The sequence below is a fragment of the Canis lupus genome, chromosome 37 (genome assembly GCF_048164855.1).
Source record: "Canis lupus baileyi chromosome 37, mCanLup2.hap1, whole genome shotgun sequence".
Taxonomy (NCBI): domain Eukaryota; kingdom Metazoa; phylum Chordata; class Mammalia; order Carnivora; family Canidae; genus Canis; species Canis lupus.
Window position 1 is genome coordinate 10,062,692 of NC_132874.1, and position 19,384 is coordinate 10,082,075.

Consider the following 19,384-nt stretch of genomic DNA (forward strand, 5'->3'; position numbering starts at 1 on the left):
GGTTCTCCTCAAGCTCAGAGTTAGGTTGGCCAAACACCTAGCAGTGAAGCACGGCCCAGGGCTGGTGGACTTTTGTTTTTCAGCCTTCCGTGATGAATTCTAGGCTGCATTACGTAGCCCGCGGCTGGGCAGTGCTGAAGAATCTACTGACGGGTGAGAAAAGGGGGACCTGGGAGCACAGGTGCTGTCTGCCTGGGGAGATGGCTGGTGACTGACCCACAGGCTGATGGGGTGCCTTCGAGGTTACTGTTTCTTCCATCCTTCCCTGGGTCACTGCCTCCCTGCACAGTTAGAATCAGAGGGAATCATCTCTGGATTCATCTGTACTTCCAAGAAGCAACAACAGGAAGGGAGCAATAACTTACTTCCAAAGAGCAGCAACTGGGCAGCTCGGGTCACTTAGCTGTTTAGGACCGCCTTCAGCGCAGGGCATGATCCTGGAGACCCAGGATCGAGTCCCACGTCGGGCTCCCAGCATGGAGCCTGCTTCTCCCTCTGCCTATGTCTCTGCCTCTCTCTCTCTCTCTCTCTCTCTCTCTCTCTGTGTGTGTCTCTCATGAATAAATAAATAAAATCTTAAAAAAACAAAAAAACAAAAAACAAAGAGCAGCAACTAGCAAGCCCACCATACTAGGTGATGCAGAAAATGTATTCATTTAGACTTCCTCTTCAGTGTGTGAGGATATCTGCCTGCTTCTAGAAGCTGCCTTGTTGGGGAGAGGAGGCATAAAAAACAAACGGTGGCAAAAACATCTAGGCAGTATTTCTCAGAAGGGCTGGATGGACTGATGGCATCAGAATCACCCGAGATGCCTATTAAAATACAGATTCCTCAGAGCCCTCCCGAAGCCTCCTGAATATAACCTCCAGGTGCAGACTTTGGGAGCTGGTATTTTCATGGAGCTTCTTGGCTGATCCTTACGCTGAATTTGAGAACCCCTGACATAAGGCTACCTACAGAAATAGGCCTACTTATCATCACCCCCCCTTCTTCCCGTGCTTCCCCCAAAGCATTTCTCCCTACTTTGTTGCCCTCCCGCATAGCAAAGGAAAACAATCCTAAATACCATGAACTCAGATGTGCCAGGTACTATTTGATGAAAGCTCAGCCATTAAGGTAATTATTACTGAAGGGCCTAGAGAATCACAAATCCAGAAATGAGCACAGTCAAGAAATGGTAGAAGAAATGCGAAAGGCAACTCTCCGAATTCCTCTCCTGCCTGTGAATTATTCTACAAATGAAGCTCATACGTTGGGAGTCAATCTCTAAGAATGTTAATAAGGAAGGCTCAAGAAAAATTCTTTACCATTTTGTAAAAGGTACTTACGTAATCCCCATCCTGAGGAATAAGGACATTCATTTCGGACGATTTGGCACTCACGATCTCACAGTCCAGCGCATCTTCACTGAGGTATATGTGGCAGCCTTCTGTTTTATTAATGGAGATTGTTGGCACTTTCCCCATTACCTGAAACAGACAAAAGAACAATCTGGCACCCAATATAAAGAAATAACAATTACAGTGTCCTCAAATAGGCACAATCCATGGGCTTCCCCAAGCTTTAGGAAGAGCTAGGTCAGGGCTGGAGGGGTGGGTGAGCGCCCCATCTCCAGGCCCACCTGGTGGGTGTCATTCGGGGACAGAATGAAAGGACCACACAAAGAGATTCTCAAGCCTCAGGGTCTCCATCCTGAGACAAAATAAAGGGATTAATGTGAAAAGAGCAGCTAAGTGTTCAGAAAAAGTCTCACAACCCTCTAGTGGATTTGAAACTTATATTTGATTTCACGATAAAAGTAACAAGACACATTTGCTTTTATTTGCTTAAAATTTTAGTTCTGACAAATCCACGAATCTTGGGTTAAAACAAATACTAATACGGTCACTTAAGAGTAAAGACATCATTCTGTAACTGAGTAGATTTTTCTTGAAGCTAAATAAGAAACACTGCAATTCTTTTCCCGTAAATCTTTGGCCAGATAAAAATCTCACTGGCTGAATGTGAAGCTTGAATGAGACAATGAGTGTCTAGGTATTTTGAAATGTATTAATTCCAGGAGCCAAAAGTGGGGACTTGGTTCAGGCCACTCATTGCCATCGATAAACCATACACAAGAGGAGGTGATTCTTTATATTGTTTACAAATATCTGAGTGCTATAAAAATCCGGCCCAGTTTCAAATTTCTCTTTGAACAGTTTTCAGACATGCCTCCAGCAAATCTCTATAGACTGCTCCCCCAATGACTATATTACCACTCTATAATTTTCCTCCTTGTAATGGTAATTGAAGTGATAAAGACATCTCCTCTTTCACCCTGAAGAAAAAGGCTGGATTGCAAACCCAAGGAGCAACTTCTGTTGATGGTGCAGATGATGTAAAGAATTCCTTAGGGGGAGTCTAGCCAGGTCACCACACTTCTCTGTTTTCTCTTCTCTCCAAAGAAACTGGACACTGGGTTAGAAAGAAGCCCCAGTGCCATAAAAAAAAAAAAAAAAAAAAAAAAAAAAAAAAAAAAAAGCAGAGGTAGTTCAAGGTCAGGTAAGCACAGGGCTTTGCCATAAATAAACTAAAATAGTAATAATGCATATATATTTCAAGAATGTGTCAGCAGTAATGTTTTGGTCATTTCTAGACTTGTTTATCTTACAGTGATGAAGACCATTTACACGCTGCCCAGAACGGTATGGGAAGCCAGGCAAGTGGAGAGAAAGGATAAACTGTCATGGGTCTTTGGTGATTTGTCCGTGAGGCAGAATGGGGTCATGTGATGCAGGCACATGACACTAATATGCTTTACTTATATTTATATATTGTTATATTATATTAAAAATGCTTAGATACCCCACATATCTGAAAGTCTGAAAAAGCAACAGCAGACCTTAAAACATCTCCCTGATATGGTAAGAACTGTCTTTCCCACAGTGTTTTGGTCAACAGTGCATTAGAGCAGATTGTACACATGCTCTTTTTCCCTGGTGGTCTGGGAACTGTTTGAAAACAGAGATTGTGTCTTATCAAGAGAACAGGGCCAAAGAGTATCTCCTCTGCTGAGTGTCAGGTGACGTGTGACCTTGCCTAGGCCAATTGCTCTAGCACTTTTTTTTTTTGGTTTTTGTTTTGTTTTGTTTTTGCTCTAGCACTTTAATACGTTTCTGTATTAGTTTGGTTTTTCATAAATTTATTTCTCTACAAAACATTTTTTAAAGACTTTATTTTTAAGTAATCTCTACACCCAACATGGGGCTGGAGCCCACAATCCTGAGATCAAGAGTCACATGCTTCACTGACTGAGCCAGCCAGGCACCCCTATATCTCTATAAATTTTTTTTTAAATGTCATGTTAGGGGGATCCCTGGAGGGCTCAGTGGTTTAGTGCCTGCCTTCGGCCTAGGGCATGGTCCTGGAGTCCTGGGATCGAGTCCTACGTCAGGCTTCCTGCATGGAGCCTGCTTCTCTCTCTGCCTGTGTCTCTGGCTCTCTCTCTCTTTCTCTCTGTGTCTCTTATGAATAAATAAATAAAATCTCAAAAAAATAAAAAAAATAAAATGTCATGTTATACTTAGTCTCTTCTCTCTCTCATAATTTGTGTTTTTTATTTTGAGGGTATAGTTTGCCAAAAACAGAATTACTGGACCAAATCATACGAACTTTGGTTGCATGCCCCTTTTTTTCTTTTCAATCTTTTTTTTTTTAATAAAGATTTTATTTATTCACGAGAGACACACAGAGAGGCAGAGACACAGGCAGAAGGAGAAGCAGGTTCCCGTGGAGAGCCTGATGCAGGGCTCCATCCCCAGACCCCGGACCTGAAGGCAGATGTCAACTGCTGAGCCACCTAGGCGTCCCTTCAATCATTTTTTAAAGTAATGAGGTAAAATCTGCAAACATAAAATTCACCTGTTTCAAGTACACAATTTAATGATATTTAGTAGGTTTATAGAACTCTGCAACTTATCACTTCAGTTCTAGAATATTTCCATCACTCCCCAAATACCCCTAATGCCTGTTTATAATCAATACCTGGCCTCACCCCGGGGCAACCACTGATCTCTAGTGTGCCCAGGCCCTTTTGAAACAATGTGTTAGATGTTTTAAATATGTAATGACATTCACTTGGTTTGAACATCCAAAGGCTTGAGAAGTATTCAATAAAGTGTCTCTCTCCTGTCAAGTTTTTAATCCCTCTTGGACAGATAACCATAGTTCATCCTTCCAGATTATTTTTAGAACACATGCCCGTATCTCCAAAAAATTAGGATATATTTCAACCAAAAAACCATAGAAAATATAACAAATGCACATATATGTGTGTGTATATATATATATATATGTCAAACATTTATCAGAGTTTAACATTTTGGCTTATATTTTTTAGGACTATAATCTTACCATATGGTTGAAATCCCCTCTGTACCGTGCACCACCTCCTTCACGCCACCCCCCCCCCCCCACCAGCTGCCTCCGATGAAAACAATCTTCTGAATTTTGTTCTAAGTGAGTGTTTTGCACCACTCACACCAGATCTCTCCCGGAGCAAGGTGACCTAGAGCTCTCATAAGCATAGTTTCTTTTTTTTTAAGTTTTTATTTAAACCCCAGTTAGTTACCATACAGTGTAGTATTAGTTTTAGGTCCTCACAAGTATATTTAACATGTGTGTTTTGTTTGCATGTTTTTAATCTTTATATAAAGGGACACATGGTACAGTGCCTGTCATTCTGTCATCGGTCTGTATTGCTCAGTTATTTTATTATTAATAAATTATTTTAGATAAATAAATTATTTATTTTACTTCTTTTTTAGAGAGAGTGGAGAGGCAAGAGGGGCAGAGGGAGAGGGAGAGAATCTTAAGCAGGTTCCATCTCATGACCTAAGCTGAAACCAAGGGTCGGATGCTTAACCAACTGAGCCACCCAGGTACCCATCTTTCTAGATCACTTTTAAAAATGGTTATATGGTAACTATTTTTGTTTAGAATTCAGAAGTTTAAAATTTTTAAATAGACATTTTTTTGATAATTTCTACTACTTCTCAATTTAGAATTATTTCCCCCTCCAAAAATGTGATGAATACTTAAAACTGTTTTCTTCTATTTTTCTATAGCTTCATGTTTTATATTTAATTCAATGGGTTTTTAATTTTGAACGTGATGTATTTTCAACAAAAAATGCTCTCCTGGCATGCCCCACATAACCCCAATATTTAGGGAGGAACAGCATTATTAAATAAATGGAAATATGCGGTTGTCAGAAATGGTAATTTGGGAGGTGGTATTATAGAATACAAGCTTCATGAGGGCAAAGATTTTTGTCTCGTTTGCTTACTGATATCTGTAGAGCTGAGAACAGTATGTTCAGTAAACATTTGGCAAATGAATGATCGAGTGATTCATTGCTAAGTTGCCCTGGGCATAGAACTCACAGTTTAGAACCCTCAAGTGTGACCCGAGGATGGTCAAGTTTTCCTGTTTACAGGGCAAAGGCAACAATACAGTGAACGCCTGGGAGGAGTTTCTTGGTGGCTTTCTCCTGAGTGGTTCTCTATCCAGGAATGGAATTTATGAAGAAGCGGAAGCAGCATGGGTAGGGAGGGGCAGGGGATTTACACAGATGCACTGCAGACTATATGGAACTGGAATGTGGAAGAGACACATGTACCCACAGAGCCTATGTGGCAACAGTATTTGGAATTGGGGTGTAGAGGACTTAGAATCTCTCAGCTACCCTTGTGTTTCAGGGCAGAGGTGAAGCCAACTTGCCCAAGTGCATGCAACAGGTGAGGGCTGAACTGGGGCTCACGTTCAGGGCTTGGGGTGCCCAGAGCTGGGCTCTTTCCATTAAATGGACACACATAAAACCAACATCTTAAATAGCGGTGAGTTAAATGTAAAATGTCCATTTGAATGTACTCTTATTGAAAGTGACAGCAGTAAAAAGCCCAGTAAAACAAGAGCGAAGGACCTATAAAACCAGAATCCAACTTTAACAAATGTTATCAGGAAACATCAGATCATAAGGGGCTAATTAACAATATGAAGAGAGCAGTGCCTGGCTAACTCAGTGGGTACAGCACGTGACTCTGGATCTCGGGGTTGTGAGTTTGAGCCCCAAGTTCGGTGTAGAGATTACTTAAAAATAATATCTTAAAAAAAACATTATGAGGAGAGTGTAATCAAAGGTGGGAGTTGTAGCTGGCTAAAGGCAAGAGGTCCTTTAACTTGTGGCGTATCGTAAAATCCCATTGGGTTAAATCAAAATTTACAGAAGGAGGGCATGTTTTCTTTTAGTCTGCAAATTCAATTTCAATCTTACTTTCCAGGTTGTTCATCTGATTATCTCACGGACTCTTCAGAAAAATTCTTCCTCCTACTCAGAACCAGTGCTTCCTGAGCAAAGAAAATTCTCTTTGGGATGGTGCTATTAGGCTGGAAGAATCTTTTAGTATTTGTGTTCATTCATTAGTGGTTTCCTCCCAATCACTACCTCACCAAACATTATTAGACACCGACTCCGTGCAGGTGCTGTGCCAGTTTCTGCTGCTGTAAAGATCAATTATGTGCCCCTGAATCAGGCAGGGTAAACAGCTGATTGCAGGGCAAGATGGGACAGGCTGTGTTGTAAGAGATTGAAAAAGAGGAATTAACACTGTCCAAGAGAGGAGGTGATGACAGAGCTGTGTCTGAAGGAAAGGGAATAGAATAGGAGTGCTCTGGGTGGACATGGCCAGCCCCAAGCAGGCAGCTGTATATGGTTGAGCGCAGCTGCAGAGGGGGCCAAGGGCCTGGCTCAAAAGGCCACTTATGTGGGGCGTGCCTGGGTGGCTCAACTGGTTGAGTGTCAGACTCTTGGTTCTGGCTCAGGTCATGATCTCAGGGTCCTGAGATTGAGCCCCCGTTTCAGGCTCCTGTTCAGTGTGGTGTCTGCTTCAGATTCTCTCTCTCTCTGCCCTTCCCCCCACTTGCTCACTTTCTCTCTAAATACACAAAATCTTGAAAAAGAAAGAAAAGGCCAACTTACCTGCATTTGAATATCCTTGGAATTGATCACTTCCACAATGCCTACCACGTTGTCAAACACAAGGCCAAACTTCTTACAGTTGTCTAGGAAAACCAAACCAAAGCAAAGCTTTATTAAACACACAGCATGTGGATGTCAAGCAACTGACCATGTAACTACAGGGCCACGGCGCTGCCCTACCAATTGTAATGGAATTTATTTTTCCTTTCATCTGTAGAGTAGACTTGTTGCATTTGAAAATGTAAGCCACTTGTTTCAGTTCCGTCTCTGCAATCACAAGGTCATTCCTGCCCTCTTGGTACTCCTAAAATGAAAACAAATACAAATATTGAATCTAAAGGCATACAAATGAATGGGGAATCCCATTGCATACTGAAATTACTATGGGGTTCAACATTAATTACGGCTTTTCAATATGTTCTTTCAAAACCACTTTTTTTTTTTTTTTTTTTTTTTACAGACCAACCAAATCACAGGTCTTGCTCCTATTGTAATGATGGGAATGGATGAAACGACTGCCTGGAAGGGGGTCAGTCAGTGTCCATTTGTGAACCACCAGATATCAAGTACCCAGAGTTGGTGAGTTGGGGCTGGAGCAGGGATGTGGGAGCTTCCTGTTGAGTCGGTACCCTGAATCTGGCCTTAATACTGCAGCAAAATCTGCTGCATCAGATAGGAGTGGGGGAAACAGGCTGGTGATAGTGGCCATGTGAGCCCCAGTGTATTTTCAGCCCCAGACAACCTTCCTGGGGTCTGTGGTCCTTCACCTTTGGGAGAGCTCCCCAGATTGGCATGAGGTACCCTACTTTCATGCACACTCCCTTGTCCACAACGGTTGCCAGCACTGGGTGGAGTGCTGGTGACATTAGTGCCTCTGTCAGTGGGATAGAATATCCTACAGACAACCAGAATGGGGCACAGATCAAAAGTCTGCGTAAAAAGTCATCAAATAGAGATAGAAAGGAGAAAGGTGGTTGCTGGAGCTGAGGTGAGGGGGGAACCAGGCACACGGTTGCAGTTTTACAAGCAGGATAGAGTTCTGCAGATGGATGGGCTGACGGCTGCTTAGCAGCATGAATGCACTCAATGTCTGAGTCGCTACATCCACATCAATGGTAAGACGGTAAATTTTATATCATGTGATTTTACCATAATTAAAAAAAGTTTTAAAAACGTTAAAAAAATGATGCAGGAAAAATAGTGAAAAACAAACAAACGTTAAGTGTTCAGAAATGCCCTGGTTTCTACTCTAGCCAGTGGCTTTGTGCCTTTGTCCCTTCACTCAGAAACCGTCCAGACCTTGGTACATGGTTTAGTGGTTGGTCATTTCAAGGGAGCGGGGTGGGGATCAAGGTTAAAGGGCTTCACTTACTACTCTCCACTTCTTTCCTTCCAACTCCAACACAGGAGCATGTTTCTGAGGAGGATGAGACTGGGGAGCTCTGGAGCCTGGAGTGTGGCTTTTGGTAGGAGATGGTGTTTGTCCTCCTGGAGCCCGTAGGCTGGGATTCTTGTGTGTCTTCTGGTCATCTGTGACATGCCGGAGCCCTGGGAAGGTAGCACACAGCTACGTGTCTTTGTACTTTGTGCGAAGGGAAATGTCCCTAACTTCTTAGCTCAACATGATGTAAATAGCACAAAAAATTTTGATAATGTTACTTTCATAACAGTTTGGTGTTCTCTCAAGGTTAATAACGGGCAGGGTCTGAGATGTTATAAAAGTAAAGTTCATTAGAAGCACAGTAAACATTTCTTAAATTGGAGGAACCTTAATACTGGCCTTAATACTGCAGGAAAGGAGATAAGATGATAGATAAGAATTCTACAAAAAGCAAACCACCTGCCCAAAAAGGACCCCATGATTTACTTCTTTTCTCATGGCTAAATCATTCATCAGGCATAGCCTAAAAGGACAAAGGACAGGGCTTTCCAGCAAGTGTATGTCAGAGTACAGAATCGACTTTAGGGTCATGAGTCTATTCCTTTCTTATGCAGATGGAGGGGACAGCCCAGCAGTTGGAGCCAGAGAAAAATTTTGAATTTGGGGCTCTTAGCTCCTAGCCCAGTGCACAGGGACAAGTAGACCATAACTCGTTTCACCTGTGTAAAGCACAGATGTATTTGCACAAACCTTATTGTTTAGAATCCATGTACATCCTGATATATTTTAACTGTTTAAAAAAAAGCCGTTTATGGTGAGGACAAAAATACTTCAATGATATAATTATTTAGCAGGCCTGTACACTGCTTGAAGACAGAGGTATGATATTTCACTCATTCTTAATGCCTTGGTTGTAGATGGTGCTGAAGCATCAGAGGCTTGGAATGATGTCCATCCATCACTGTGGGCTCTGGGGGATCTGTGTGCCAGCAGTCAGAGGGAGATGGCATCAAGGTCTGGTTTTCTCACCTTTCGTAATTTCTTCTCCTTGGTTAAGCTGGGCAAATAGAGCTGAGCGTGAAGGGGAGGACTCCTCTCTTCTGCCTTCATTCTCAAAGAATGGAGGTGGTCCTGGAGGAGGTGGAGGAGGAGGGGGTGGAGGAAGGCCGGGCCCAGGGGAGAGGACAGACAATGCTGATGCAGTTGATGCTACTGGACCCTGTGGGAGAGAAAAGATGGAAAGCATTGCCTTCAGGCTGATGCCCTCACTGAGGCTGAGGATTTTGCCAATGTCTCTCTGAACCTGTTGCCAATGAGGAAGTGGGGTTTGAGACTCACAGCAGGCAGTGAGAGGGCATATGTGTGTATCACAGGTCTGGGAGCCCTGGGACTGAGGCAGGGACCCACCTTGGGAATGGAGCATGACCCATCTCTACAGCCCTGCTGGTAGAAACTGCACACCCAGTGTTCATGCTGCTAACTCAGAGGCAAACAAAGCCGTATTCACAGGGTCATGTCCAAAGCTCAGAGCTTGAATTGAACCAGCCTTGGCCAGTTGAGAATCATAAGAAAAATGTAGTCCAACTGATAAGAGGATTCGACTTTTTTTTGGCCACTGGGAATTGAACCACCAATGAGAAAGAGAGAGAGAGAGAAACATGGAAAATACTTAGTGGTTATTAGGTGGTTTTTGAACCTTTTTGAGCAGCTCGAGAAAGAGATACTGAAACTCTTTCTCTGGAACTCACTTTTTAAGTATGCAGTCTAATTAAGACTAGGTCTTTAATCTGACCTCCAAGCAAGGGCCTTGTATGACCTGGATGCCCATCACATCTGCAAGCGATGGGGGTCCAGGACCCATCGGATGGTTTCATTCATCTAATGCTGATAGTGAACTGACAAAAAACTGAATCCTTTCTAAGCAAGATATGCTTACTTTTATTTTTGCTGCTATGTGAAATTCAAGTGTTTTTAAAATATTTTTTTAATTTATTTGAGAGAGAGAGAAGGTGAGCACCAGCAGGGTGAGAGCCAGAGGGAGAGAATCTCCAGCAGAATCTGCACTGAGTAGGACTTGATCCTACCACCCTGAGATCACGACCTGAGCCAAAACCAAGAACCAGACGTTCAACCAACTGAGCCACCCAGGTGCTCCGTGAAATTCAAATACTGCTTTCACTATGAAGTTCTAGCAAATCCACATGACAGTAAAAGATGCTGGCAGTAGAGGAATTTGTTTCAAATGTTTTGAGAGGACCACCTCCCACCCCCCTCAACAGATGGTGTTCTCACAGAACTTAAAACTAGCAGGATAGAAATACACATATGCCACAAACTTGGGTGATACGCTATTTTACTTTTAAACTTGAAGTAGAAATGTATACCTATGATAAGGAATTATAAGTTAGATCAATGAAAAAAAACAGTCAAGAAAATTAGGAGTGCTTGAGTGTCTCAGTGGGTCAAATGTCTTCTTTTTTTTAATTTTTAAAAGATTTATTTATTTATTTGAGAGAACGAGAGAGAGAGAGAGAGAGAGAGAGAGAGAAAGAGAAAGATTGCACAAGAGTGAGGGGAGGGGCAGAGGGAGAGGGAAAATCTCAAGCAGACTCCCCGCTGAGTGTGGAGCCTGACACAGGGCTCGATCCCATGACCTCAGGATCACTCAATTCTTGAGACTGGCCAATTTTTTTTTTTTTTTTTTTTTTTAGTATCTTAAATGTTTACTGTTCTGTTGCTGGGGTGAAATTTGAGAATTTGCTCTGAATCATAAGTAGCATATCATATAAGCCTTGGGCATGCAACAATATTTCAGTGCTCAGTTCCAGATGCTGAGAGCCCTCAAGTATTAGTTTTACTCATAAGCACATAATAACTCATACAGGGAGTGAAGGGCCAGACCTTTCCTCACCTCCCAGATACTGTAGCTTTCTAGTTTTGTGGAAAGGAGAGAGGATCCTGGCTTCCATATCTTAGAATGATTTAGGTGGTGCCCAGCTCTCAGAATTCACTCTCTCTCCAAGAGCCATTAGAGGACACTGAAACCAACTTTTTGGAATTTTGATACCTTCAGACGGCTGACCCAGGGACACCACACAAAGGATTTACAACAATGGTTGAATATAGAAGCCAAAAACGAAGAGAACTCAGGACCAGCTGAAACCCTCCACTTATTCTTCGTAGCTTCTGGCTCATTGCTGTATCAGCCCCACTGAAAGCACAAAACTAGGCTCTGGTTTCCAAGGGGACTTGACAGTGAGCACTCGGGCACTTTCCTGCAGACAACATACTCAAAAGCAAACGTGTTAGACATTCCCTTGGCAGGACTCTGGGGGCTGTCCCTTGTAGCACAACCTGTCTTTGTCTCTTCCTCCTCTTCTCCTCTGGGATATCACAGCGCATGGTACCAGAGCATTCTGCATTCTCACATCCCACTGGATTCACAGCCCAGCACTAATCTTCAGACATCCCAGTAGAAAGAGGGGGAGCCAAGAATTCTGGAAAATCTAGCGTGTGCCAGATACTGATTGTCTCTATTCATTTAACAGACATTTAATGTTCAGCATAGGACAGGCTTGATGCCGGGCGTTCCCAAACATGTGTGAACATTAGCATTATTTGGGGATCTGTTAGAAATTTGAAAGCCCAGCCCTCACAGAAACGTGGTCTAGGGAGGGGAGACATGGGCATCTGTATTTTTTGAAGCTTCCTAGGTGATTCCAATATGCAGACAAGTTTGGGAAGAATCATTCCATGCTATTCCGTGCTGAGATTAATCTTAGTACTCATAATATTATTACTAGGACCATCTTGAAATCCCTCCTTACAGAAAACAAAGCAGGAAATGAGAAAGACTGACCCAATAGTAAATAGCAGAGACGTAATTAGAGCACATATCTGCTTGATTCCAAAGTCTTCTTCAGTGAAATCCTGTATATTATATTCAGGCTTAGAAAAAATAGTCACGAGTATAATTGTAGAACCAGAGATACAGGCTACCTCAACACATATGTACATAGTGTTGTTCTTGGGCCTTTGGCTCAAATATACACGGTGGAAGTATGGGGAGATGGTGTCATAACTGGCTTAATTTTTATCTCCACTCTGCCTTGGTCTACTCCTCTAATGCCCCATTCAACTCTGGAAACACGACCCCTATATCCTACAGAGACATAGGAAGTCTTGGGTGTTGAAACCCGCACCTCAGCATCAAGTCACCCTTGGTGCTGGTTTGTTGACTCTAGGCCCTTCGTTTGAGACACTGGCCTCTTATTCCTGAGTCTTTACTGGTACCAGTAATGGGAATTTGCACCTAATCTTGGTTCTTTGCCTAGTGTTTAAGTTTTTCTGGGATGGGGACCTGACTCCCCTCTGGGGATCAGATATTCAAGGGCCTTGCCCCTTGGTGTGATTTCCTTTTAGAGATAACACATCAGATTGTCTAGACTGAGTGAGAAGCAGTGGATCAGATCAGGGCCTATAGCCTCCACTGCCTGTTGAGTGATGTCCAACATCCTATACTGTCCTTGGGATGGAGGCCATGTGGGAAGCAGAGCACAGAGGAGAAAAGAGTACAGGAAGAGGACATAGGTCATACTATGAGCCGGGTCACTGCAGGGATAGAGAAGGATGACTCCCAACTGGGGAAGCTTGCCTGGAGATGCCAAACAAGGCTGAGAAGAGCCTCTGGACCAAACGTGCCTGCTCCAGGACCCTGCAAGGGTCACAGGGGATGGAATTTAATGCCTGCAGATAGCATTCATTTCTCAGGACAGGGGGTATGGGGTCAGATGTGCCCATGCAGATTGAAATAAAGACATCTGGGGTGTCTGGGTGGCTCAGTGGTTAAGTGTCTGCCTTCAGCTCAGTTCATGATCTCAGGGTTGTGAGAGCATGGAACCTACTTAACATGAGTAAGTAAGTAAATAAATAAATAAATAAAATAAAGACATTTAATAAAAGATGTCATTTACTTGCAAATTATCTGAATATTCCTAGTCCTTCTTTTTTTTAATTTTTTTTATTTTTTTTAATTCCTAGTCCTTCTAAAAGAACCTTTTCCTTTATTAAAAAAAAATCTTTTCAGTGCGTTTTACCCTAATAAGTATTTTAATTTTGTCTCTCTAGTGAAGAATCACACATCTAAATGCTCAGGACCTATAGGATTCTGAGATCACGTGACTTGCACAAGCTCACACAGACTGGAAGGTAAAGGTGAGGACAGAAACAGACCTGCAGGGACAAAGGTTGACCTCAGTAAGCAGCAGTGACCCCACCACACACAAATGTGTTTCAAAAATACTACTTTGATGGAGTGCCTGGGCGACTCAGTTGGTTGAGCATCCGACTCTTGATTTCAGCTCAGGTTGTGACCTCAAGGTGGTGAGCTGGAGCCCTGAGTCAGGCTCAGTGCTCAGCGGGAAGTCTGCTTGAAATTCTCTCTCTCCTTCTGTCCCTCTCTCCACTCGTGACATGTGCTTGCTCTCTCTCACTGTCTCTCTCTCAAATAAGTAAAATCTTTTAAAAAGAAAAAGTAGTACTTTTATATGTTGATGAAACAAGTCTCAAATATACTTAGAGCCTCAGACTGGAAACAACTGAAAAACACGTTTTACTCAAGTCATTGTTAACAATGGCTTGCAACTTTAAAAAAAAGTAAAGCAGCATATTTATGACTTTAAATGGCCACATTCAAGGTGAAAAAATTCACCTATGTTGCAGCAAGAGCACAGCAGAAAATCTAGAAATGCTGCATTTGGGAGCTATTAAGATTAATTTTGAGCAGATGTTTGATTATATGCTTTTGTGGGGGATGGACTTTTAAAAACATCTGCATATCTCTTCCTCCTCATTAATTTCAACTGTCCTGGGAACAGCTGTCTCCTCTGATTTTAAATATATGAACTATAAAATAATGAAATCATTTTATGTGGCATGTGAAATGCTTATAATATTGCAGTTATATATGCTATATATATATATAATTATATAACTATGTTACATGTAATATAGCTATGTCCTAATAGGCACATAATTTTTTCATTAAATGTTACTTGAATTAATTACTAATCATTTTATTACTTTAGAATTTAGATTTTATTCTGAAGAAGGAACTACTTCCGGTTCATAAACGAAACCTCATTGTTTTGCTGGTGCAATTGTGGATGTCATTAAGAACATGCTTCTTCCCCAAAGACAACCACCATTGCCGTGGTTATCCAGTTAGGGTATATATAGTCTAGCTTTGGATCTAAAGAATTTACAAGAAAGACTCCGATTATCCAGTTTGTTGAACTTGTAGAAAGTGAGTCAATGGGGGTACTTTTAGATAAAGATTTTGTATTTTTGTGACAAATTAAGCAAAGTGAAACACAGCTCCTTAAATAAAAATATCTATCATCTCTCTCTCTGTCTCTATTTCCATCTAAGATTTTTCTGCTCAGTAATTGATTTGTTTAGGGGCGCCTGGGTGGCTCAGTCAGTTAAGTGTCTGCCTTCAGCTCAGGCCATGATCCCAGAGTCTTGGGATTGAGCCCTACACTGGGCTCCTTGCTCAGCGGGAGCCTGCTTCTCCCTCTCTCCGTACCCCTCCACCCTGCTCATGATCGCTCTCTCAAATAAATAAATAAAATCTTAAAAAATAAACAAATAAATGAAAATAATAAATTTGTTTGTAAATGTTCAACTTTTACATGTTAAATTCTAAAATTTTTCAAAGCCAACATTAAGGGTAGCAGATGATTTGGTCTCAACAGAACCTAACTCTTAAACAGATAGATTGAAAAGGAATTAGGATTGAGTACGCTCATTTGTCAGTCCATTCAGCAAACATTTACTGAGTACCTCCTTGCAAGGAACTGGGTATTCGGTAAAGAAGTCAGCATGCATCCTGTTTGTTAAAAAGCTTGTAATCTAGGAGGAGTATCACGTGCACAGATATGTAATCCCATATGCAGTTTGATCATGTGCCATGTGTAACACGTGGGCAGGCACAAAGGAGGGCATGACCAGCTCTCCTCAGGAGGAGTGGGGTTAGTGGAACCAGAGAAGGGCGGTTGGGGTCTATGCCTGGGCTGTAAAACTGAATGCTTGGTAGAGGACAGAGGTCCCATAAAGGGAGCCACTGAGGGAGAAATGTACACACAGATAACATTAAGGTGGATAACACCCACCTTTTTTAATATAAATTTTTATTTATTTATGATAGTCACACACACAGAGAGAGAGAGAGAGAGAGAGAGAGAGAGAGAGAGGCAGAGACAAAGGCAGAGGGAGAAGCAGGCTCCATGCACCGGGAGCCCGACGTGGGACTGGATCCCGGGTCTCCAGGATCGCGCCCTGGGCCAAAGGCAGGCGCCAAACCGCTGCACCACCCAGGTATCCCAACACCCACCTTTAAGAATAGGTCAGCCAACCTACATCTTAGCCTGTGTTTTTACCAATTTTTAAAAAAGCAGAGACCTGGAAAATAAAAATAGCATGCACACAGCTTCTTGGAACTGGTGGATTGTGTCCCATACAGCACAGCTTTTGTTACAATATTTCCCCTATGACACTAGCTTAGAGATAGTTATCATTTGAGCCACCTGTTTGGCCAAGTATTTGTGAAGATCACAGATGAAGCTACAAAATGAAACATCGGACATACAGTAGTACTACTTAATGGGTCCCCCATCAGCCATCCTCCCTTATGGCCACCACCCTAGCTCCCCTTCACACACACACACACACACACACACACACACAGATGGCTGCCTTCTGATTCTTAGTCTCATTCTCCCTCTAGTTTGCCCACCTCAGAGCCAAGCTGACCCATCCATCCCCGGCTTACAGTTAATGACCTCCTGGTCCAATGGCAACTTGCATGTGCCTAATTACACACTTCAGAAGAAGCTTAAAAATCGCAAAGCCATTTTAATCACAAATACACTTAAATTAACATGCTATAGCTGCAGGAATTCACAATGTTTTACAACTGAAATTTTGGTCAAATGCTGTTTGTTCATTTGCCCAATATGGCACATAAAATTCGAAGGTGATGGGGACCTGGGTGGCTCAGTTGGCTAAGTGTCTCCCTTCTGCTCAGGTCATGATCTTGAGGTCTTGGGATTGAGCCCTGCATCTGGCTCCCTGCTCAGTGGGGAGTCTGCTTCTTCCTCTGCCCCACTCTCCCACATAGGTGATGATTTCTGTTTTACACATGCCAGGTAGAAAGGCTTGGTGAAAGCAGACTAAGCCTTCAGAGCAGCAGAGTCCAGAAGAATCTATTGAGCACAATCTAATTTGCCCAAGTAATCCAGCTCTTTTGCATAAATTGTCTTGATAAATAGCTTCGTGCACATGTGTGCTCTCTCATATAAATATATGAGAGCTCATATAAATAAAATCTTTAAAAATAAAATAAAAATAAAATACGAGGATGATAAGCCACTCATATACCACAATAGGAGGAAGGGATTAAATGAAAAAACTATCAGTTTCAGAACTAAAGACTTTCTATGCACATGTCAGACCATTCTCGTTGCAAAAAAATACTTCACAAATTCATGATTGAGGGTTTGTTTATATTTTAGAATCAAAACTAATTTCTTTCTATTTTTTGCAAGATGTACTTTGATCAAGAACTTAGTGAAATTGATACATTTCCAAATTTGTCAATTTCTATAAGTACTTGTGAATTTTACTTTCATATTTATATCACGCTTTTATTGGCAGACAACTATAATCAAGAAAAAGGATTGCACATAAACTAACAGATGATCATCCTGTACAACATAAGTAGAAGCCAAAGGGAATTATGACTTTCGCCTCTATTTTCTTATTTTTATCACTTCCTATAATTTTGAGACTTCTTCTGCCAATGAAAACAAAGTTTCTGGTGGGCATTCCAAGAAAACAGTTAAAAATACTACAATGAAGTGCCGTATAATATTTTAAGCATATGTTTATTAATACTTTTTAAAAAGTCAATTTAGGGACTATTTCCTATTTCATCTATGGTAACCAAACACTACTTGAATTTTAGGTCTGAAATACTAAGATGGTCCTATAATCATGAAGGAAATGTACAGCTCATTTTGACTTTTCTTCAGAAGCAAGATTCCAAACACCCTCATCTTGAGAAATACAAGAGCAAGAGTCATGAAAATACATCTCATGGTTTTGTCAATGACTTCTGATGGTTTCAATCCTGTCCATCCTTCCAATATCACATGATCTCTCTTCATTCATTTGATGACCTGGAGAGATGTGAGCTGTGGTAGTAGATAACAAAGAGACAGAGCAACAAAGTCCTTTCAGAGAAGGAGTAACAGCTTTAAGTTGGAACACAGCCTGGAAATAACATGCACAGTCTATTACTAGTTTGTGGAAACCAGTAACTTATGGTTTTTATGCTTGTTGTTCTCCCAACTTACATATCCGGATGTGTCCCTTCAAAAAAACATAGGTAGTGATTTCTGTTTTAAACGTGCCAGGTAGAAATGCTTGGTGAAAGCAGATTAAGCCTTCAGAGCAGCAGAATCTAGAAGAATCTATTGAGCACAATCTAATTTGCCCAAGTAATCCAGCTCTTTTGCATACATTGTCTTGATAAGTAGCCTTAATTATTAGTTTGCCCTTGCTTTGCTACAGCTATCTGGAACAAATCTGGGATTTCCAGATTGTCTTTTCTCCTTGTTTGCCAGCACTGGCAGCTTGAAAATGTAATTTCTCATAAAAAAAAAAAAAAAAAAGAAAAGATAAAATTTTCCATGGGAAGATTTTCCAGAGTTAAAGATAGCAGAGCATACCCATCAAAGAGACAAACTATAGACAGCCAATAGTTATAGGAAGACCACGAGTGACATGTGGCTTGAATTATCTGGACAACTACTTCATCTGGCCAGCAAATCCTAAGTCTGAACTATCACTGAATTAAAGATTTTGCTTTTCTTTCAGATGTTAGGGTCTTAAAGAAACGATTGTATTTCTTAAATTATCCATACTTGGGGGTTGGGGGAGGGAAATAAGAGCTGCTACAAAGATGATTTACATTTGGCTCTATGTTATATATATATTATTTACTTAAGAAAGAGTAAAAAAAAAATTAGAAGCATCAGCATCTCCTGGCTTTATAGTGGAAACACACGAAGAGAAACTTGTCTCAATGGTAGGCTCTAAAATTCACAGGAAAGTTTAATTGGTGTTCAGGTCTGGGAAAGGGTCTGTAGGGAGCTCAGCTCACATCAGGGGAGCAACCCAGACCAACAGACTGGTCCGGGCAGGGCTCTATGCTGCATCCCATGCAGGGCTTGTTTTACCTGCAGAATCCAACCTGTGCCTTCCTCCTATCCCTTCTTAAGAAACTCTTCTGGTTTCATCTAATATTAGCGTGCATTTACTTAGTTTATACCAGCTGGGAATTAGTGGCGAGCAGGTGGCAAGGGACAGGTGCAGGGGAGGTGTTTGTGACCCGATATTCCCCCGCCTCTAATAAAATGCATTGTCCATTTCTGTCACCACCCTCTCGGATAGAAGAAGTAAAGAGATATTATTTATGTGGCTCTTAAACAATGAACACAATTTGTAGCTAATAGAATAACAGGCTGGGAATTTCATCCTGAAGAACTGTGACTATAAATTAATGTGTTCAGCTTAGCAAATGCAATTGGGGATTGGGCATCGTGTTTAAGGACCTGTACCAGTCCCTGATGCAGATTCGAGGCAGAATGGGGAAAGGTCTCTGCTTTCATGAGCTTCCAGCCCCAGAAGAGAGAGAAGACACTCCCGTGTTCCCAGACAACAGGCACTCAGCTGTAGGCCTTCATGTCTTTGTTCAGGCTGTGCCTTCGTCTGGAAGGCTCTTCCCCAATTTACAATCTGAAAAACCCTTGTCTATCCTTCAAGGCTCAACTCACATGTCTTTCCATTTTGTAGGTTTTCTCTCCCAAGAGCAGATTTCCTGTTTCTCTATTACAAGGATCTGTTAGGAACCTCCTCATTG

The 19,384-nt window shown here is 41.8% G+C and overlaps 1 protein-coding gene across 1 annotated transcript in view; it reads right to left on the minus strand.

Moving 5' to 3' along the window:
- The window catches only part of CAP2 (cyclase associated actin cytoskeleton regulatory protein 2), a 137,582-nt gene that overhangs the window by 3,066 nt on the left and 115,132 nt on the right, over positions 1 to 19,384 (minus strand). The window contains exons 8-12 of the mRNA XM_072813960.1: positions 9,430 to 9,619; positions 8,392 to 8,567; positions 7,200 to 7,323; positions 7,020 to 7,102; positions 1,330 to 1,470 (exon numbers count right to left, since the gene is read on the minus strand). Of these exons, the coding sequence (XP_072670061.1) occupies positions 1,330 to 1,470; positions 7,020 to 7,102; positions 7,200 to 7,323; positions 8,392 to 8,567; positions 9,430 to 9,619 (714 nt within the window). The remainder of the gene's footprint in view (positions 1 to 1,329; positions 1,471 to 7,019; positions 7,103 to 7,199; positions 7,324 to 8,391; positions 8,568 to 9,429; positions 9,620 to 19,384) is intronic.